This window comes from Zingiber officinale, chromosome 10A, assembly GCF_018446385.1.
Source record: "Zingiber officinale cultivar Zhangliang chromosome 10A, Zo_v1.1, whole genome shotgun sequence".
NCBI lineage: Eukaryota > Viridiplantae > Streptophyta > Magnoliopsida > Zingiberales > Zingiberaceae > Zingiber > Zingiber officinale.
In genome coordinates this window covers 32,724,036-32,746,725 of record NC_056004.1, presented here as the reverse complement: position 1 = coordinate 32,746,725, position 22,690 = coordinate 32,724,036, and the positions used below count along the sequence as shown (strand labels likewise).

The 22,690-nt window shown below is 37.4% G+C and overlaps 2 protein-coding genes and 1 pseudogene across 2 annotated transcripts; 1 reads left to right on the top strand and 2 right to left on the bottom strand.

Moving 5' to 3' along the window:
• Positions 1 to 4,535: 4,535 nt before the first annotated feature.
• LOC122028439 lies at positions 4,536 to 4,690 on the bottom strand (annotated as a pseudogene).
• Positions 4,691 to 6,921: 2,231 nt separating this feature from the next.
• Positions 6,922 to 9,819, top strand: LOC122028091 (tRNA (adenine(58)-N(1))-methyltransferase catalytic subunit TRMT61A-like). The gene is made up of 3 exons (XM_042587108.1): positions 6,922 to 7,770; positions 8,720 to 8,964; positions 9,463 to 9,819. The coding sequence occupies exons 1-3, from the start codon at positions 7,322 to 7,324 to the stop codon at positions 9,699 to 9,701; spliced, it is 933 nt and encodes a 310-aa protein (XP_042443042.1). The 5' UTR covers positions 6,922 to 7,321; the 3' UTR covers positions 9,702 to 9,819.
• Positions 9,820 to 10,056: 237 nt separating this feature from the next.
• On the bottom strand, positions 10,057 to 20,285 carry LOC122027054 (ABC transporter I family member 20-like). The gene is made up of 7 exons (XM_042585857.1): positions 19,998 to 20,285; positions 19,761 to 19,894; positions 11,418 to 11,537; positions 11,153 to 11,248; positions 10,908 to 11,060; positions 10,745 to 10,822; positions 10,057 to 10,423 (listed from the first exon to the last, which is right to left on the bottom strand). The coding sequence occupies exons 1-7, from the start codon at positions 20,188 to 20,190 to the stop codon at positions 10,184 to 10,186; spliced, it is 1,014 nt and encodes a 337-aa protein (XP_042441791.1). The 5' UTR covers positions 20,191 to 20,285; the 3' UTR covers positions 10,057 to 10,183.
• Positions 20,286 to 22,690: the final 2,405 nt, after the last annotated feature.

Genomic DNA, 22,690 nt, shown 5'->3' with positions numbered 1-22,690 from the left:
CCCAAAACAAGGAGAGTTTTAATTAAAACAAAAATTAAAACTTCCTAATTTGTTTCTAGAAATTTATAAAAATTTCTCCAATAATTTTAATCCCTTCATGATTGGTTAATAAAAAGAAATTTTATAAATTAAAATCTTTCTTTTAAACATGTGGATAATTTCCAAAAAGGAAAGTTATCTATAAAAATTAAAATCTCCTTTCAATCTACAAATAAGGAAAGATATTAAATCTTTTCTTAATCTTTTGTAGAAACTAATAAAAGAGAATTTTTAATTTTCAAACATTTTTTTTTAAATCATGAATATAATTAAAAGGAAAGTTTTTAACAAAATTAAAATCAACCTTTTAATCTACAAATAAGGAAAGAGATTTTAACTCTTCTCTTAATCTTTTGTAGAATCTTATAAAAGGAAGGATTTAAATTTTTTAAACTCTCTTTTAAATTATATTATCCACATAAGAAAAATTTTAAAATTAAAATTCCTTTTTATTTTAATAGAGACGGCCACATGAATTCACCCATGAACATACCCATGGCCGGCCCTAGCTTGGTCTCCAAGCTAGCTTGGCCGACCCCTATAGGATGGGTAAGAAGGTGGGTATAGGTGGGTATAGTACTCTATAATTAAGAGGCTACGATAGGGACCGAGAGGAGGAATTGGTTTTGGTCTCCCGATAAAATTAAGCATCCCGTGCTCGCACACACAACTTAATTTTATCAATAATAATTCATTCCACTAGAGAACTATTATTGAACTACCGCACCAATCCCAAATTACATTTTGGGCTCCTTCTTATCATGAGTGTGTTAGTCTCCCTGTGTTTAAGATAACAAATGTCCACTAATTAAGTAAGTTACTGACAACTCACTTAATTAATATCTAGCTCCAAGAGTAGTACCACTCAACTTCATCGTCATGTCGGACTAAGTCCACCTGCAGGGTTTAACATGACAATCCTTATGAGCTCCTCTTGGGGACATTCTCAACCTAGATCACTAGGACACAGTTTCCTTCTATAATCAACAACACACACTATAAGTGATATCATTTCCCAACTTATCGGGCTTATTGATTCATTGAACTAAATCTCACCCATTGATAAATTAAATAAATAAATATCAAATATATGTGATTTGTTATTATATTAGGATTAAGAGCACACACTTCCATAATAACTGAGGTCTTTGTTTCTTTATAAAGTCAGTATAAAAGAAACGACTTCTAATGGTCCTACTCAATACACTCTAAGTGTACTAGTGTAATTATATAGTTAAGATAAACTAATACCTAATTACACTACGACCTTCCAATGGTTTGTTCCTTTCCATTATGGTCGTGAGCTACTGTTTATAATTTATAAGGTACTGATAACATGATCCTCTGTGTGTGACACCACACACCATGTTATCTACAATATAAATTAATTGAACAACTACATTTATCATAAATGTAAACATTTGACCAATGTGATTCTTATTTCTAGATAAATGTTTATACCAAAAGCTAGGCTTTTAGTATACACTCTAACAACGCTAACAAGTTTTCTTTTACTTGGTTCAGAGCCTGTGCTGACTTCTACTCCAAGGCCCGTGATCGTTGATCGCTTTAGGTGGGCAATCACTAATAGCTCGAATAACGATTATAAGTTTGAAGTACAACAGCAATATTATAAAGTTACCGACAATTCAAAGATAAAGAAACAGAATCGTTAATTGTCAGGGCAGCTAAGCATTGTTGAGTCGTTTCAGAGTAGCGCGTAGCTTAGAAGATCGTTCTGAATTCTGTTGTTAGTCTTGTCTTTCGTCAATTATCAAAGTAGCATCAGAGAGAACAACAGTTGTTCACTCTTGATCTTGGAATTGTGTTTTGTCAGTGTTGGTCGAGGCTCCTTTTTATAGCTTCTTCAGACTTGATCCAGATCCACTGAGCTTGGGATCAGGTTTGACTCGAACTTGATCGGTCGACCGATCCCACCGGAATTGGTCTGCCATCCAATTCTGATTCTGCTGCTTGGATAGAGTTTCTTTGTTCGGTCGATTGATCCCGCCATTCGTTCGATCGATCCCATCGTTCGATCGACCGATCCCGCCGTTCAGTCGACCCATCCCCAGCTCATCTGGTCCGATCAACTCGGCTCAACAACGTCACTGCTTATCCTCAGTTCGGTCGACCGATCCTAAGGTTCGGTCGACCAATTCCCTAATAGAACTCGGTCCACTCGTTGGAACTATGATCTTGCTGCTTAAAGGTTCGATCGATCGATCTTGACGTTCGGTCGACCGATCTCGGTCAATCCTAATCCTAAAAAGTGTTAGTCTCCTACAAAATAGAGTTAGCATATAGCAGATAATATGTAAATAAATAACTTTGACAGCCTTCAGACTGTTCGATTCTGACTTCGGATTTCCTCTAGAAACCCTAGGTTGAACCGACGCCTACTGTTCCCTCACCGGGGAACGGGTCCTCGCATACTCCTCTCAAGAGAAGTTACCTGTTGCCAGACCGGTCTTCCAGATCGACTGAACTTTCCACCTAGGGTTACCACCCCTAGGACCTAGGGTTACCTCCCCCTAGGGTTTTCCATAACCCAGGGTTATCACCCCCTAGGGTTTTACACCTCCCTAACCATAGCTAGGAATTTCCATCACCTAGGGTTACCACCCCCTAGGGTTTTCCATAGCATAGGGTTACCACCCCTAGAACTTAAGGTTACCTCCTCCTTGGATTTTCCACCTGCCTAGCCACGGCTAGGACTTTTGCCTAAGACAACTTAGGACTTTCTTACAAGCTTAATCAACCTTGTTAGATCACAAGACAACTTAACTTTGGACCCTTTGACATAATTAAAACCCAGGTTTGATCGTCTGATGTTTTCCGCACCAACACCTTCTTTGCTTCGGCTCGATCTGATTTGTGTTGAGTCATCAAGGTTCGGTCAACTGATTAGCTTGCTTGGTCGATCGATCAAGCTTAGATCGGAAGCTATGTTCTATTCGATTCTGATCTGGTTTGAGTCAACCTAGTTCGGTCGACCGATTCCTGCGTTCGATCGACCGATCATGCTGGATCTATAAAATAGTGTTAGACATATAATCCTGTAAAACAGAGGTTAGCACAGTAATAATATATTTGATGCATGAGTAGTATTAAACAGTAGAACTATTTTGATCTTAACTTGGAAACCTTCCTAGTTTCTTCAGTTAGATCAGCGACCTTAGGTTGTTCCTTTTAGGAACATGACCTCACTATCACTCCTCCAGTTACTTACCTTAACCTACCTGCCAAACATGGTCCTTCAGACATATTTGTGTTGAACCCTGTGGTTATTTTAATGTGATCAACTAAGTTAGGTTGGGTCTTTTTTGCTTTAATCCCTGTGTCTAAGTGTGCAGGAACTTAGGAGCGTAGGAAGGCGAGCAGAAGACGCAACTAGTGAGAAGGACGACACGGGAAGGGAGCCGACGGGCTCGGTGCGTCCGAAGGACGAAAGAGCTACAGAAGATTACTCTGGTGGATGAGAAGAATGTGTGAGACGTTCGAGGGGCGAGAAGCCGGGACGGAAGCCTGCTCGAGGAGAAGGTCAGAAATTGGGTTCGAGTGAGCCCTATTTCGGCTGGCCGAAATCACCCAAGCGATCGGAGCATCAGAAGAAGAAGAAAAGAGAAGCTGAAAGTTATTTATACCATGCAGGTTGAAGGCGCCCTCAACAGCATTGAGGGCGCCCTCAACATTGAAGGCGCCCTCAACATTGAAGGCGCCATCAACAGCATTGAGGGCACCCTCAACATTGAAGACGCCCTCAATGCCATTGAAGGCGCCTTCGACCTAGTCTACTTGACCGTTTCAATTTTGGATAAAGTTTTATCCGATGCCTCTGCTGGAGGCGCCCTCAACCCCTTTAGAGGCACCCTCAAGACTCGAGATAGAGTTTCTAGGAGTTATATAAAGGCCCATTGGAGCTAGGAATTAGTGACTCAACTCTGTAATAAATTCCTAACAACTTGTGAGCTTTCTTAGTGTGTAAAAAGGCTTCTCCGCCTATAGTGAAGGAGAATCATAGTGTGTTTTTTTAACTGTCTTGGATTAACAACCATCTAGGTTGTAACCAAGTAAAACCCTGAGTCTTCTCTTCTCTGCTTTACTTTTATTTCTGTTTTATTTTATTATTGTTGCTATTCTTGAGTTGAAAGAATGAGGAGGGTTTTGTTTTATGTGTAGGCAATTCACCACTCCTCTCTTGCCAGTCCCGCTGCACCAACAATTTAGACTTTACTGCTTAGCATTGGATCGGCCACCCAGGACTTTCCCTCAATCTACAATCCTCCAAATCTATCAAGTTTCTCCGCCAAGTGTTGAATCCTCTCAACTCACTTAGTCTTTCCGCCTAGCTTCCATGATCTCCTAAGTCTTTCTTGCCTAGCCTCCAACTAGGACTTTTTCCGATTGAATAAACAACCTGCACACTTAGTCAACTTGTTAGATCATAACAAGACTTAACTTAAATATTTGACAATATCAAAATTCAGGTTCGATTCTGGTGCACCCTGCACCAACAGGTAATGATGCGAACCAAACTACTATAATAGACTCTTTCTCATAAAAAATTAATTTAATTTTTTATATTAGATATTAAAATGATAAAAACAGATATTACACTTGATTTTAGCTAAAAGGCCAAGAAAAGTATGCTTTATAATGTCATCAGTCCAAGGTATTTATATAAATTTCTCCACTCGTAGTATTGTTAATTCTAAGATGTGAGCATAAAGAGAGTCATGACAGTGCATATTTTTATATAAAAAATAATTAGAGAAAATTATTAATAAGCCTTAAAATTATTTTCGGTATGAAAAGATAAAAAGACATTAATATAATTTAATTTTGTACTTCACCAAAATGAATTATTATAGATCGAGATTCTTAATTAAATAGTAAGATATTAAAATAGAATGAGACTCTCTAATTGAGCTTTTTTATGTCAATTGATTACATTAATCTTACTATCTTACTATTTTATTAAGAATATGCATCTTTTACTTACTAATTTTTGTGAAGTCCAAAATAAAATTAAGTTAATGTCTTTTTTATATATATAAAAAATATGCACTATTATGATTCTCTATAGTCTTAGAATGGACAACACCATGAATGGAGAAGTTTCTATAAATACCTAGGGCTGACGGTTAGAAAGCACACCTTTCTCGGCTTTTTTGGCTAAGATCAAATATAGTATTCGTTCGAGAGTCCATTACAGTAGCTTGCTGTTGGGGAATTGCACTACTCGATGGGTCTAACTCACCCTTATCAAGTCCAATTTATGAGTTTGAGGTACTAATTTATATGTATTTATATATTATATTATACGTGATGACTTATTAAAAAAAATATAAAAACCTACTCCTTTCTTCATTATATATAAAAAAAATCTCTACAAAATTTTTTACAGTTTTTTACCAAACCTAGTAGATAAGTTTTCAAAATACTCAAATCACGTATCATAGTTTTAAAATTACCAAATTGCATACCTACTTCTCATTTTACCCTCATCCTCAAATCAATTCGATTGGAAAAATTTTCCAGTTGAATTGATTTCTTTCTTTGTGTTTGAAAAAAAAAATTCATTAGTCAGTTTCAGCTAAAATCGGCTAATGGAGCTAGAGACCTCGAAATGATATGAAATCAGTTCCTATGTGTTAGTCTAATTCTCCTGATTGTGAAAATACTATCAAATATTAATTTGACAAAATATATTGAGAGCAATGATTTTTTTAAATACGAATGTATTCAAAAAATTAATTTATATTTAAAAAATTATTGCTCTCAATATATTCAGTCAAATTGATGTTTGATAGCAGTTTTATAATTAGAAAAACTAGATGAACACATAGGAACTAGTTTCATATCATTTCGAGGTCTCTATGTCCATTAGCCGATTTTGGTCGAAACTAACTGATGGGTTTAGAGACCTCAAAATGACATGAAACCAGTTCCTATGTGTTCGTCTAGTTCTCCTGATTATAAAAATATTATCAAACATCAATTTGATCAAATATATTAAGAGCAGTGATTTTTTAAATATGAATATATTTAAAAAATTAATTTGTATTAAAAAATTACTGCTCTCAATATATTGGGTCAAAGTAATATTTGAGAAAATCGATATAATCATAAGAACTAGAAGAACTCATAGGATCCAGTTTCACTTCATTCCAAGCTCTCTAGGTCCATCAACCGATTTTGGTTGAATGAACCTACATTGATTTTATTTAGGTTCTTCTAAGTCCATCAGTCGATTTCGATTGAAATTGGCTGATGGACCTAAAGACCTTGAAATGACATGAAATCAATTTCTATGTGTTCGTTTAGTTCTCTTAATTGTAAAAATATTATCAAATATTAATTCGATGTAATATATTGGAAGTAGTGTTTTTTGAATACGAATGTATTTAAAAAACTAATTTATGTTCAAAAATCATTGCTTTTAATATATTGGGTCAAATTGATGTTTGATAGTATTTTTATAATCAAAAGAACTAGATGAAATATAGGAATTTATTTCGTATAGGTTCATCAGTTGATTTTAATCGAAATTGATTGATGAATTTTTTAAACAGAATGAAATAGATTCAATTGATTTATTTTTCAGTTGAATTGATTTGAACTGGGATGAAATAGGAAGTGTGTTTGGTAATTTTAAAAAAGATAGATCCGCTACCTTAGCGGCCCCCCTAGTGCCGATGTTTGGTAATTTTAAAATTATGACATGTGATGGATTTTTTTTAAAATTATCTACTCGGTTGTAACCAGTTGAATTTTTTATGGACATCTTTAAAAAAAAAAAAAAAAAAAAAAAAAAAAAAAAAGAAATTGATATCATTAGCATAAAAACCTAATATAATTATTTTATGATTGTGTAAGTAAACCCTAGCTCCAGCCGGCCGCCTGTTTTTTGTGTTTTTTTTTGCACGATCCTAGCAAACGCTTCCACTCCACAGTGCTGGTGAGGCCGAGATCTCCTCTTCCTAAACCTCCTCTCGGTGCGGCGAGTGCTGCAGGCCTGAGTGCGGCGAGCTCCTCTCAATCTTTCCCTCCTGCATATTTCATTCATCTCGTTCGTCTCTTCCTCCTGCGGAAACCAATTTATCCGGCGGCCAACCGCCTTCTCCTCCCTATTCATCCCCTTCGTCCTCCTCGTTCCCTACCGCATTTCTGATCCATTTTGTGTTAGATCCAGTTATTGTAGTATCAGTGCTATTCTTCTAAACCTAGTGAGCGCCAAAATCGTAATTTTCAATCTCTCCTCTGCACCGTAGTGGCCATGTTGTCCCTTGATCCTTCGAAGAGGAGCTCCTTGCAGCGCTGCATTTGTGACGGAGATTTGGTTATCGTGTACGAAAGGCATGACAGGATAAAGGCCGTGAAAGTGCAGAAGGGGTTGGACTTCCAGAACAGGTTTGGGGTGTTCAAGCTTTCGGACTGGATCGGGCAACCTTTTGGCTCCAAAGTGTTGAGCAACAAGGGTGGATTCATCTATCTGCTGGCACCCACGCCCGAGCTATGGACCTTAGTTCTGAGCCACAGGACACAGATTTTGTACCTTGCGGACATCAGCTTTGTCATCTCCTACCTTGAGGTTGTGCCAGGTTGCCTTGTGCTCGAGTCTGGCACTGGAAGTGGATCTCTGACTACCTCTCTTGCTAGAGCCGTGGCACCTTCTGGTCACGTTTACACATTTGACTTTCACGCACAAAGAGCCACCTTGGCAAGGTAAGCTATCTTACATTGCGTTGTACACGTGATTTAGTGCTAAAGCTTATTGGGCAGATGTTTCACTTTGCCCTCGGACTTGCCCTTCAAATGATGCCGCTGGAGTGTCACTATTGTAATAAAAAGGATGTTTCTGGAGTACCTTATTGTGTTTTATGTTTTCAGATTTTAGAAAGCTTACTCCATTTATTTACTCCATTCCAATTGGGTCAATTTTTTCTTCTGTAATTGAAAATTGTCATATTGTGCATACTTGCACTTCAAGGTGACTTGCTCACTCCAAGCGCCCCTCACCGCCAGCTCCACAGCGAGATGAAGGGAGTAAATCGACCTCTCTAGGTAGGAGAGATTTTATTCCATAAGATTGTTCCTAGGGGATTCGATCCTTGCTCTCATGTGGCAATCTATTACCTAAATACCAACTCGGCTATGTCCGTGGGGGCATATATTTACCCTTCAAGAGATCTCACTAGTAGGAGAGATGAGGGAATAGGTCAGATACATGTAGAAGAATAGTTGGGAGAACGATGTTGCCATGTTGGTTCTCGCCATGGTTCCAAATGTGGATCTAAAGTCCATTAACAATATTGCCTCCAAAATCAAAGTGGTGAATCATGGGACAAGGTGTAGCTGTTAGAGTGATCAAGTATGGATAACAATGGGGTAATGTGGGGTTTAATGTTCCATACTTTTCTTATATAGGAAGCATTTCAAAGCAATTCTATAGAGATAATGTGGGGTTGAATGAAACTCTATAGATATGAAAATGTAAAGTGCTTTTAATGAAAAAATGGTCTTTTATTTCATTCTGTTGAAGATTTGTTTGCTATATAAAAAATGGTTTTTCATGTTTAATGATGCTAATATTTTCCAACTCTTATGTATTCAATATATTTTCTCAGCATCCCAATGAACTATATGACTTAATAATTCTGCTCTTTTTCCTCAGAGAAGACTTTGAAAGGAACGGATTGAGCAGCTTGGTTACCGTCTCAGTTCGTGACATTCAAGGGGAAGGATTTCCTGAAGAATTCTGTGGAGCTGCAGATTCAGTATTTTTGGATCTTCCCCAACCTTGGTTAGCGTTGCCATCTGTTCGGAAAATGTTGAAGCAAGATGGAGTATTGTGCTCATTTTCTCCATGCATCGAGCAAGTGCAGCATTCGTGTGAGGTTTTGACATCAGGTTTTACAGGTTGCCTATTTATCACGTGCTATCTTCCGCAATCAAAATTCCTGCCTATAGTTCTTTTTCTGCCATCGCATTTATTCCTTCTATCATTATCTGAATTCTCCAGTTGTAGTTTACCAAAACTAATCCAAACAAGTAATATAGTGAGCTTTACCATCACAAAGCAAAAAATGACTTGAGTATCCTCATAGCTTCAAGAATAGTGTTTTTGTTTAAAGAATAGTGCAAACACTCTTCATAAATGTATGATGCATCATATCTGAAAAGAATTATGCTTTCCTATTAGTGTCCATCACTTTTCATTTGTTTATTCTTCTTTCCTTTGTTATCTCTCTGATTAGATCCAAACGTTAGGCTAATTGGAGACATGCAGCAACTTATTCTAGGTGCCGGTTGTTTAGTTGTATTCAACATTTTTTTTTTTTGCTCCAACTCTGTTCTTTTTCTGCCAATTCCGATTCCTTTTCTGTTGTTATCGAATGATCTACATGTTTTATACAGATATAAGGACCTTTGAGGTTCTACTTCGAACTTATGAAATCCGAGAGGAAAGAATGACAACATCAGAGGCTGACCATGAGAGCCCTGTTGGTCCTATGCGCAAGAAAAGACATTGCACGCCCCATGATGTCGATGATAGCCAGGGGGAGAGAACAGCTACTACGGTTACAGCCAGACCTTGCCAAGAATCCAGGGGACACACAGGCTATCTGACGTTTGCAAGACTCGCTTGCAGCTGAGAAAAGAGTGTTATTTCTTTATAATCCTAGTTTTGTCAACAACGTTAGAGTTCACTGAGTTACAAAGAGCTCCATGTTTGTGGAACGGTTCGCTATTAGAAGCCCATGCTTTTATCCACTGTCAAGATTATTTAGAATATAGAGATCTATTTATTTTCTTAACAAGTCAAGTAATTGAAATAAATAATTACTGTTAACTCTCCCGGTTGCTTAGCCCACCAGTCTCGTCTGGCTTGTCAGGTCCCGTATCTTGCTCATTTCTACCTATTCAGTAAATGCATTCCTTGAAAACTAAGACATAGTATATAAGCATTCCACAGAGTAGAATAAAAGGCTTAATTGATCGAGTTCCAACTGACTGAAATTGTAAATCTGAACTTCATTAGTGCTTCAATAGATATCATTAGCATAAAAACAATTCCTTTTATTTTCATGAAAATTATAAATTGATCACGCACGAACAGAACATAGCAAAGCTGAGGTTATTGTCTAAGGACCCTGTTGGAACTCAAAAAGAAATTCTCCTCCCCCGCGACAGTTGAATTAAGTCTTCCAGCGGCCCAGCCGTTGTTCATCACTCGGATCGCAATCCGGGCAGGATCACCTGTTACTCTCGACCCCTTGACTGGTTTTTCAAATTCTGGAAGCCCACTTTCCTTTCGCTCCTTTCTTCTCCTCCTGTCTTCATCCCTTTCCTTCCTCAACCAACTCTCCACTGTTCGCTAAAAATAATCAAATACAAAAAGTTCAATCAGAAAGTCAAAATTATGCTGTGGAAGCTAGAGAATTATGCTGTTCCTTCGAATAGACAACTTTTTTTTTGCAAGTGTAATTGTTCATCTAAGTAGAGGATAGCCTCCTTTGTTATTCCAAATAAGATGCCAATATAAAATATAATAAACTGATAAAACAGGCAGCTCCAACTGAGAAGCAGGATGGAATATCTAAGGTAATCAAGAATCAAAGAGGGCCACTGAATGCCTCGTGTTTCCATAAAAACCATGATTACTTTCATCTCAGTTAACGTCCAAACATTAACTTACCATTAATGATAAATTACTCATCTGCTTGACTTTCTCCAAAGGGAGTGCTAATTGCAATTTTCCATGAGCCACATATACCTGCCAATGCCATTAGCTCCTATCAATATGAGCGGAAAAATCCAAATAAAATATTGAAAAAGCTAGATCTGTGCTGCAAACTTACAACATGTGTCGGCCAGTCCTCTAGACCATCAAAAATGTGTGTTGCATATATAATGGTGGCACCTCGTTCTTCACATTCCTTCTTGAGATATCTTAAAAGGTCGGCTCTTGCAAGGACATCTAAGTCAACTGTTATTTCATCAAGAAGAAGAACCTATAAAAAGGAACCAAACTGTAATAGTCTAGGTTGTAACATGATACTTATTGATGGATATAACTGAGTATCACAGGTGGCTATTGCTTAACCTTAAATGGTTTAAGAAGACCCATGCAAATTTGAACGCGTCTCCTTTGACCATCAGATGCTTTGTGCATTCTCCATGATAAATCAATGTCTAAAACCTGCATATAGCCATATAAAGTCATCTTGTCCGAATAAAGAATTATAACTATATAGATAATCTTCAAGCCTCTCTTTCATGACAACTTTAGTGCAATACTATCAGGTGAGATTGTATGTTCAAAGACAATCAGTAGTGAGGCACCCTCACATGAATGGACTAATGCATACTTTAATCAGTTCATCTCTTCTATTGGGCTCAATGCCAGATACACCATTTATCATCTTCTCAGCAGAAATATCCATTTGAATCGACACCTCAAAACCAGCAAAAGCAACTTCTCTCCTCCACTGTATCAACAAGCAATAAAATGAACTTCCATAAGTCTTCCATCAAATACGTTCAATATTTCAAAGTATTTTGCACAAAGAAATATGAAATTTACAACATGGTAAGGCATCAATTCCAGACTTTTGTTGATATTCTATACTGAGAGATCATTTTCAATATTCTATACTGAAACCTGCTTACGGATCTGGATTGACAAACCTGGATCAAGGTAGTGAATGGAGCTTGATGTTCACTATAGAAGTTTGGAAATTATGGTTTTGGGGAAACCAAGCGAATCTTGACAAAGAATCAAAGAAACCACACTGACTTGAATGGGTAATACTAAGCCTGGGATAGGGAGGAGTTGAATGGAGAAGGACAATGAACATGTACACACAGACACGGAAGCAACAAACAGACTAGGTGATAGATCCCACATTTTCCTAGGAGGCAGAATTGACGAGTACTAGAAAGGGTCTTGGGCTTCAGGAAGGTGGAGGTTGAATTGGATTGTAGAGAAACCATCATAACATCATTAAAATGGTCAACAACATTCAAGGGAGTTCAGGAGAAGATACATGTGTTAAGAACGAGAGATCGGGAAATAAAATTCATCTACAGCAACAAAGAGGCAAATTATTGCACCATTTATCATGACAAGGATGCTTTAGGAATTGGGGAATTCAAAGCAGAACTTTTAAATTCTCTAGAGGGATTGTGTGCTCAATCATTGAAGGCAATGCCTAGAGCAGTAATGTGTGCATGTAACTTTGAGATATTTATCAGTTGAATAAAAGGCCGAACCCATGGCATCCTTCAGACCAAATCAAAACAAATATGAAACTTTTCAATCTATTGACCAAACTAAAATTTATTATAACAAGTAATCCTAACTAGGATAATGTCAACATGCCTGTACCCATTTTAAAAAAGGAATTGTGATATCCAACTAAAGTCAATGCAAGCATATAACAACAAACAAGCAACCTAGACCTTAATCCTGTAAGTCTACCTGACCTAGGCTTATCTTTTTCTTGGAGTCACTCCTCCAAGACTTTACCACCTAGGGTTTACTCAGGATTTCACCACCTAGGGTTTACTCTCCTAGGATTTCCCTTTGCTAAGCCTCCAGTCCTCTAGACCAGCTTGGACTTACCGTTACCTAATCTCTAGTTAGAACTAGTTGTAAGTACCCTAAGGTGGTTTTGATGTGATCAACCAAGTCAGGTTAGCTCCTATTGGTATTTAACCCCTGTGTTTAAGTGTGCAGGAACTTAGGAGCAGAGGAAGTGGAACGAAAGACGCAGCTAGCGAGAAGGACAGCACGGAAGAGAGCCGACGGACTCGGTGCATCTGAGGGACAAGGTGCTGCAGAAGAGTACACGGCAGACGAGAAGGAGGCGTGTGACGTTTCCGAGGGATGAGAAGCGCGAGTAGAGCCAGAGTGGAAGACCCGGACCAATGCGAGCGGAGCCAGAACGGAAGACCCAGACCAATGAGAGCGGAAGACCAGGATCGAAAAATCAACAAAAGCTGATTTTTCGGTCCAGGGTGCCCCGAGCTGGTCCGGGCGCCCGGAGTAGAAAATTATTCAAAACGCGACGTGGCGCGTTCCGTTGTGACGGGGATAAAAGTTTATCCCCTCCCAAACGTCTAGAACCCTTCCAGGCGCCCCGACCAGAGCTATAAATACAGCTCTGGTCCCAATGGTTCAGAGCAACACTTGTAAACACTTTTAGATTTGTTCTACTATTTATTTGTAAGCCATCAACGCTGTAAGAGGCTTCTCTGCCTGAAAGAGACTGTTTACTGAACTTTCAACTTCCTTTAATTAACAACCTCCTTGGTTATAACCAAGTAACTCCTTCATGCCTCTACTCTTAGTTTACTTCTTTTTCAGTCTTTTATTTTATTTATGCAAGTGTTAGTTTAATGAAGCTGCAAAAGTTCGAGAAAGGTTCGTTTTATTTTGTAGGGCTATTCACCCCTCCTCTGGCCGACCGCCAAGAGTTGTACAATTGGTATCAGAGCAGGTTCGCTTTAAAAGAACTAACCTCCGAACGAAGCACATAAGATGGTCGGACCAAGCATCTACCCACCGAAATTCGAGGAGGAATTCCCTGAGCTGGAAGAAAAAAACGGAGGTATTTTTCAAAACAGATTTGAATTATTAATAATTATGAAATATAGTTTTGCAGCCCCGAAAGATAAAGAAGAATATCAGTGGACGAAAAAGCAAGCCGACTTCGTGGTAAACAACAAAGTAGAGTTTCATCTGCTTAGTGTTTTACCACCTCAAGAAGTCAACCGTATCAGAACCTACGAGTTAGCCAAGGAGCTCTGGGAGAAATTCCTGGAACTACATCAAGGGACCTTGGAGGCAAAACTAACGAAACGGGACCCGCTCCGGAACCAAATCAGCAACCTCCGATTAGAAGAAGGTGAAACCATCGTACACCTCCACTTAAGAATCAAGGAGCTCATCTCCAGACTCACGAATCTCGGAGAAAAGGTAACTAATTGAGATTCGCTATGGTACGCGCTTAACACATTTTCTAAAACTCCGGAATGGTCGACCTTAGTATATACGTATTTCATCTCTAAGGATTTAGAGGTAAGCACTTTAAAAGAACTTTTTTCAACCTTTGAAATTCAAAAGTCAAGATGTGCAGGTATAAAGAAGGAATCAAGGCAAAATATTGTCTTAAAAGAAAAAATGGACGAACCAGATTCAGAAACATCACTTGACGACGACGAAACGTTACTCATGGTAAGAAAATTTAAAAATTATTTAAAACTAAAAAATTTAATCAAGTGCAGGGTACAAAAAGAAAAAGGAAAGTAAGATGCTACCACTGTAATGAAGAAGGGCATGTCAAAAGATAACTGCCCAAAATTGAAGAACAAGGACAAGGAAAAGAATAAGAAGTCAGCCATGCCCAAGCATAATCTAAAGGCTACATGGGACGACACGTTGTTCGAATCCGAAATCAAAGCCTACGTTGGACTAGCCCTAATGGCAGACCATCAAAACGAAGACAAAAGCAACTCATTGATGAGCATCAATGAAGGGGGAGGATCATCAGAGGAAAGCTACAATGAAGGGGGAGCATCAGAATATGAGGTAAGTCAGGTACGTGCCTTATCTCCTGAAAAGTCATTTCAATTTATTAAGATTCCTTCTAAGGATTTAGTAAAATTAGAAAAAAAATATATAGACTTGAAAGACAATTAGCCAATACATGCCCCTTAGATTTATTTAATGGTTTAAAATTAAAAAACTATAAATTGAAAATACAAATTGAAAGTTTGAAAAATGATCATGCATGTTTGAAACTGAATAACTTTCAAAAACCAAAGTATAGTACGCTAAACTGGTACATTAGAAAATACCAGGGACAAATTAGAAAAGTCCCCATAAGTTACGTACCTCCCAAATTCTTAGTAAATTCAATAGGTAGGAATTTGTACTGGTTCTAAAATCATATTAGGTTGTTTTTCTGGACTTAGGGCTTCAGAAACAAAATTAAATGTTTAATTTCTTTAAAAACTTTGTTTAGAAAGTGGATATTGTTCCAATAACCAAGAAGGCCTAGTGCCTCGCCAGAGTCTGGAAGCCAATTATTGAAATAAATATTTAATTGACTTACTATGAAGTATTTAATTAATGCTTTAAATTTTTGTTAGAAAAATTTATTTAGGTCTAATTAGTCAAATTTGTTTAAGTTATTTTTTTTTTTAAACTTTAATCTAAGCAATCTGTTGATTTTTTTCGTTAGAAAAATTTTATGAACTAATTATTAAAATGCAAACTTTTTATTTTTGCCTACAATTTGACTTTTTGTGAAATTTTGATTTAAACAATCTGTTAAATTTTTTTTCCTGTTAGAAAATTTTTATGAACTAATTATCAAAATGTAAACTTTTTATTCTGCTTAAAATTCAACAATTAAAGGAGGCTTTTTAAATCAAAGTTTTTAAAACTTAAACTTTTATATTTTTTTGTTTTTCCCTTAAACTTTAAAGTTAGTTTTTCCAAAGTCATTTTAAAAGTACCCCATTTTTAATGTGAACAAAAGAGGGAGTAGTAAAGATTAAGTCTAGGGGGAGGGTAATTAATGCAAAAAAAAAATTTTACTTGCAAAAATTATAACTGTTATTTGTTTATGGGTTACCCTAACTTAACTTGGGTTTGCTCACATAGAAAAAAGGGAGATTGTAAGTACCCCGAGGTGGTTTTGATGTGATCAACCAAATCAAGTTAGATCCTGTTGGTATTTAACCCCTGTGTCTAACTGTGCAGGAACTTAGGAGCACATGAAGTCGAGTGAAAGACGCAGCTAACGAGAAGGACAACACGAAAGAGAGCCGATGCACTAGGTGTGTCTGAAAGACGAAGTGTTGCGGAAGAGTACGCGGGCAGATGAGGAGGCGCGCGACGTTTCTGAGGGACGAGAAGCCGGAGCGAAAGATTGCTTGAGAAGGCCAGAAGTTGAGTTCGGATGAGCCCTATTCCGGATGGTTGAGATTACCCAAGCGAGCGAAGCTGGAGCGGAAGACCCAGGCCAATGTGAGCGGAACCGGAGCGGAAGACCCGGACCAAGACAAGCGGAAACGGAGCGGAAGACCGAGACAAAAAAAAATCAACAAAAGCTAATTTTTCGATCTGGGGCGCCCCAAGCTGGTCCGGGCGCCCAGAACAAAAAATTATCTGGAACGCGACGTGGCACGTTCCGTTGCGGAATGGAGATAAAAGTTTATCCCCTCCCAGGCGCCTGGAACCCTTCTAGGCGCCCCGACCAAGGCTATAAATACAACCCTGGTCCCAATAGTTCATAGCAATACTTGTAAACGCTTTTAGTTTATTCTACTATTTATTTGTGAGCCATCAACGTTGTAAAAGGCTTCTCTATTTGAAGAGACTGTTTACTGAGCTTTCAACTTACTTGGATTAACAACCTCCTCGGTTGTAACCAAGTAACCCCTTCGTGCCTCTACTCTTAGTTTACCTCTTTTTCAGTCTTTTATTTTGTTTATGCAAGTGTTAGTTTAATGAAGCTACAAAAGTTCGAGGAATGTTTGGTTTATTTTGCAGGGCTATTCACCCCCCTTTAGTCGGCCACCTAACCTCCAATTAGGATTTTCCCTTGCCTAACCTTATGACTAGTAGGAGACTTCTCACCTGTTTATCCGTCAGTTAGGACTAGTCACTCGGTATTCTTCTCACCCGTCTAACCTCCAATTAGGATTTTCTCTTGCCTAACCTTCACAAGTCACTCGGTAGACTTCTCATCCTCCTAATCTCTAGTTAGGACTTTCTCTTACCTAACCTCCGATTATGACTAGCCACTTGGTAGACTTTTCACTGTCTAACCTCTAGTTAGGACCTTTCTAGTCATCTGGTTCTGACTAGACTTCTCTTTACTAGTTATCTGTCAACTTTGACTTGACTAGACTTTACTCACATCAAATATCATGTCCGATTTGGATCAACCCTTGTCAAACTGACCAGACTTAGATATATTCTCAAACGTCAAAACTTTGAAAGATGATTGCACTATCAATATCTTGACACTGTTCTATTGTTTTATAGTTCAAAATATGTAACTACTATTTAAGGAATTAATGGCCATGTTGTGTTGTTTATAACTGGTCAGGAAAAAAAATTATGCGATTGTATATGCAACTCAAACACAAATCAAGAAGGGTCAAATACAGCATCCATGAGTGCAGCTAAGTTGGTACTTAGGTGGTAGAGAAAAGTTTGAATCCCTTGGGGTTCATTCCCTTAGGGAATAAGTTTCTCCCACCTAAGAGGCCGCTCAGTACCATGCTTTATCTTCCTTCCACAAGGCCTTAGAGTGGGTAGTGGAGGGACGCCTAAGGTGAGCGTTATCACCTTCTGCATCACAAGAAGGATCAAATACAGAAACAATACAGTGAAAGTCAACATGAAAATGATGAATGTCAAAAAAAACAATACTCGTGATGAAATAGTTCAACTTTTAGGAAATCAAACTTTACACCACATTGCATAATTTGAGATTGACCATAAATCACATTACAAAATTAGACAATTCTAGCAATGACAACCCAATCTTACATAATTAATTAAATTCTTTAAATGCAAGCTGTTCAGTCAACATACGACAGAATTTGCCCCCACATGTTACTGACAAGTATGTATACATTTTAATGACAATTCTAAACTCCAATGTCAAACATTCATCCGATATGCTAGTTGTTCACCATTAAAAACTAAATAAATGGTGCGAAGTCAAGGCTAGGATAGAAAAGAAATCTAAAGATTAGAACAAGACATTGAAATAATTACTTTCTTCCATTATCTCCAACTTATCAGTTAACCCATTTAGTCTATGTAATGTGGATTGTATATTGTGATGCATACATTGAGGCAATACATGGTTTTAATCAAAAGGCTTTTGGCCATCAAACATTCCTAAAAAATGGAGGCCTTTTCTGAGTAGAGATTTGCAGGATTATGTTTTCTTCCTAGGTACAGTTTAGGGATGACAATTTCCTCCGAACCCGATGGAGGTTCTGATATTTGACTCGAATGGAGGAGGATATTACTAATATCCGATATCCAATTCGAATACCTGATTAAATTTTATATATATATATATATATATATTCTTTTCCCAAAACCCACTAACTATTTTGATGTTAGGAATAGGCTATATAGATGTTTAATCTATTTTTAAATTATATAATTTTTTTTAATATGATGTTAATTCTAATATGTTTTTGTTGAATGATGATAGTTGGATAGAAAGAAGAAAAATTATTAGTATAGAAAATATCCGATTCTTTAATGGGTATGGGAATAGAGATGAATATCCAATATGCGATGGGTATGAGGAGGAAGGATATGGAATCCGACCCGAACTCGACCCATTGCCATCCATAAGTGCACTAAATTAGTTGGAATAGTTACAACATTGTTTTTTTTTCTATAACTAAAGAGTGAAAAAGAAAATTTTTTCCCATCTGTAAGTCATGGTAACAACTTAATCTGATACTAATTGCAATGTGTTCAAACTATCACAGCACGAAGGTAATAGCTGTGTGACGCAAATATAGCATGCACAATCAAGATAAATTGCTTTTATAATAATAACCTTTTCAAATATCTTGGTTAAACAAACTAGTTTTCTCATAAATGTGAACTCATATGCAATTCAACTAGTTACAGAAAGATGTTTATACAACAATAAGAGAAGTACCAATAGACAATATTAGAAATTTAATGGATAATTGCTAAATACAACTTGGAGAATCAAGATTTTAATAAATAAATCCTCTATGTGCATACTTTAAATTCTAACTGTTGTAGGCTTCTAGCACACTCTAACAACTTGGGAGTTGAGATAGTAGAATATTACTGAAATAGTTCCATTGATTCCTAATGTATTATAAATATTAGCATATTATATGAGAATATGGTATATCGGAACATCTAAAATAAGATCAAGTTTAATAGAAGAAAATATCGATGAAATACTTTAGTCCACCGGAAATTAAACACACACATGATTCCTTTTTGATTTTCTCTTCAACCTCATGTCTTTTGTCCCTAGAGGCTCTTTCTCCTCTAGCAGTTTTTTCTTCTAAAAAAAAAAAAAATCCCATCTATTATAGTGACCCAAATAAAAGGAATCCATCCATTTCCTTCTTTCAAGGTCTAAAAAGCATGTGGAAGCGCATCATTAAAAATCAGAACTTGTAACTATTCCCTGCACAGTTTGGCATATATGACATTTTGTGATGAAAGCACATCATTAAAAGTTGTAAATTATCCAAAATCAGCACACTCGTACCTCTTCCTCAGCACAGTTTGGCATAAATGACATTTTTGATGACTCATCATGTCAAGTGTAAACATAATTTATTAGAAGTTCAAAAAACTAATTTAACAATTTGACTAATTGTAATAATGAAACTTTGAAAGTATTACAATGTTTCGATCATTAGAGATGCAATATGGTGTCAAAATGGCATCTGATGTCAAAATGATCAAATACCATCAACATCCAACTAAAATTTCATCAAGATTTCCGGAGGCTATACTTGTTACAACAATAATAGCCAATCTGTTTGTTAAGCATGCAAATTTTTTTTCTTCAAAATCTGTTAGAACTTCAAATTTTCTGTCACCATTTTCCAATTATCTCAAAATCTAAACCCGAATCCCCAGCTATTAGAAAAGTCTCATGCCTTACCTCTCCACCCAAGTAAGAAAGATCGCCAGAAGAGGTGAGAGCGGTGTCATGGAAGGCCGACCTCCCGAAGATCTGAACCATCTCAGGCTCCACCATGTGCTTCCCACCCAATATCTTCAGTATCGTAGTCTTTCCTAAATTCAAATCCACATCCACCAAGACGAGATCAGAACCTCCCACTTTCAACATGGGCTCGCAGTCAACTCAAATCGCACACAAAGGAAACAAATCACCTACCGGCTCCATTGGATCCCACAAGAAGGCACCGTTCGCCAGCTGCAAGCGATAGTGAGAATTCGTCGATCAGGGGTGTGGATCCCGGAGGCGGGTGGCCGTCGATTCCAGGATACGTGAAGCGGAGGTTCTTAATCTCCACCACAGGGACACCTCCAGCGCCAGAAGCTGAGCCGGCGGGGCAATCGTCCGCCATCGATCTCCCGTTTTCTTTCAGAAGGTGGGTCTCGAACGGGGACGAAGAGTTGTGGATAATGTTCTGGCAGAGTACAGGTTGCAGCTACGCGGTGTTTTGTGGACTACGTCCCGCATCTACTGCCGTTGATCCGTTTTCGAATGAAAATAAGACACTCATTAGACTTGGTTTAGGTGAAACCGATACATTCAAGGGTAAATACGTCGGTTTGTAATTTAAGTATCAAGATGATTATGATTCGTAGTTTGAAATTATTAGCTCATCATTTGAAATCGTCAATTTACGATATGTACGATTCACTATGATTCAAAATTATTATATTAAAAAATTAAAATTATGAATTTATTTTTAAAAATGTAAAGAAGGATTTATATTTATTTAAGTTGATTACGTATCTCTTCAGAGGAATCAAATCTTACGTAGTTCATTTACTTTTTACTTTTTTATTTTATGAAGTGACGTTATTTCACAGTTCCATTTCCTATTCTCGTAGAGTTCATTCCTTAAGTATTAAAATCTTTTACTTCATTATCTGAAAATTACATTCCTTAGATTCTTTTTTAGCTCTCATCCAATCATCAAGTAATGATCGTTGTTCCTTAGATTTTCAAAGAGTCGAGAGACAAAGTAGATCGTTGTTCATCCACAATATTACCTTTGGGATTAACGACTATTCTACAATAATGATTGAAACCGGACAAATTAAAATTTCTTTTGCCATTATGGAGAGAATGAAAAAATTTTGAGCTGTCTGTAACACCCTTATAGAATATTAAAATCTGACTTGCTATCTACTTCATTAAAATCAAAAGATGTCGAAAAATAATTTTCAAGTCCCCGTCTAAAACTTGAAGATCCTCATAGATGTTTCGCCCGTTTTTTAATAAAAATAACGTTCTTTTAATAAAAATTATATTTTTATAGGTTTTAAATTATTAGCACTAATATTTTGTGCATTAGATATATTAGTTTCTAATCCATATTTTATACTATAATCTTTATAAATATCATATAAATAATTTCTAATATTATGTATATTATTAATAAGATCAAATATTTTAATAGAATTAATGTAATATATGATAATCAAATAATAAATATTATTGGAGAAATAACCTCATATAACTTTTTAAAGAATTTTTAGAATTTTTTTGGAATATAAACGTGTTAGGGTCGAAATATGCTTGGGGGGTGGGGGGTGAATAGCCTGTCGTGTTGTCGTCGCTTGTTTCTTGGTGATGATATGTAGCGGAAAATACAAGAAACACAAATATAACGCTAACACAAAGGATTTACTTGGTATCCACATCAAAAAGAGGTGACTAATCCAAGGATCCACACACGACACACCCTCTCCACTATGAAAACACTCATTTACGGTAACTACCGAAGGCGGAGAAGTCTGTACAGGACTCACACACAACAAGAAGAAAAGAAGAAGCAAATACAAGTAAATCTTACAAGATTTTACAGCATAAAACCCTAGCTTTCTTTTCCCTTCTTGTTTGGAACGCCTCTTGACCTTGGCAATGCAAGAACACCTTGCTCCAAGAAGCTTCAAGATCTGTCGGTGAGCTCTGTGGAGAAATCACTATGTGATCAGTGAAGAATCGTGTGAAGAACTGTTGAAGAAAACGCCCGCAACGGCTTTATCCAGCGCCAATGGTCGGATCCCAATCAATTGGATTACTCCCAATTGATTGGGGAGGCTTTGGATCGATCGGTTGATCGATCCAGAGTGCCTCTGTGCTCTCTGGGACTCTCTTGAATCGATTCCCCGATCGATTCACTATGTCCCACAATTTTCCAGCACTCCAATTGATCGCCCGATCGATTGGAGGCTCCCAATCGATCAGACGATCGATTGGGAGGAGTTCTGTGTGCCAGCGATTCTTCCCCAATCGATCCATCGATCGATTGGGAGAAGAATTTGTCACGGCACCTCACCCAATCGATCAACCGATCGATTGGTCATGAGTCAATCGATCGGTTGATCGATTGGTCCAACTTGATTTGCCCTAATCAAGTTCCAAGCCCCTAAAACCCAACTTCTGGTCAGCCATGACCTCTTGGGACATCATGCCTAGCATCCGGTTGTTGGTTGCTACTCGGAAAACCTAATGGTTCCACTGTATAAAATTTTGTACAAAGGTCTGAACCTTTTCCTAGCTACCATGTGTTCTTTTAAATTAAACTCGGATCGCCTGTGGAATTTAACACGTTTGATCCTAAGTTTAATTTATTTGTTCTTTTAGGTTTAGATTTGCATCTCCTGCGGAACTTAACACGTTTGATCCAAATCACCTAGGTTATTAATTTCATTAAATATTAATTTCCAAAATTGGCTTCCAGGACTGCATGGCGAGGCACATGGCCTTCTTGGATATGGGAACAACCACCACCGCCTAGACAAAGCCTTTTAAGGAAAGCTAATATTTAATTTCCTTAAATAACTTTAGGTCAACCGAAAAGAACAATCAAATCACAAGGAAAAGAAAAA

Coding starts and splice junctions, on each gene's coding strand:
- LOC122028091 (XM_042587108.1), top strand. CDS start 7,322: ATGTTGTCCCTTGATCCTTCGAAGAGGAGCTCCTTGCAGCGCTGCATT. Junction 7,771..8,719: donor CAAAGAGCCACCTTGGCAAG/GTAAGCTATCTT, acceptor CTTTTTCCTCAG/AGAAGACTTTGAAAGGAACG. Junction 8,965..9,462: donor TTTGACATCAGGTTTTACAG/GTTGCCTATTTA, acceptor TGTTTTATACAG/ATATAAGGACCTTTGAGGTT.
- LOC122027054 (XM_042585857.1), bottom strand. CDS start 20,190: ATGGCGGACGATTGCCCCGCCGGCTCAGCTTCTGGCGCTGGAGGTGTC. Junction 19,895..19,997: donor TGTGGGATCCAATGGAGCCG/GTAGGTGATTTG, acceptor ATTTGAATTTAG/GAAAGACTACGATACTGAAG. Junction 11,061..11,152: donor GTCTTCTTAAACCATTTAAG/GTTAAGCAATAG, acceptor TCCTTTTTATAG/GTTCTTCTTCTTGATGAAAT.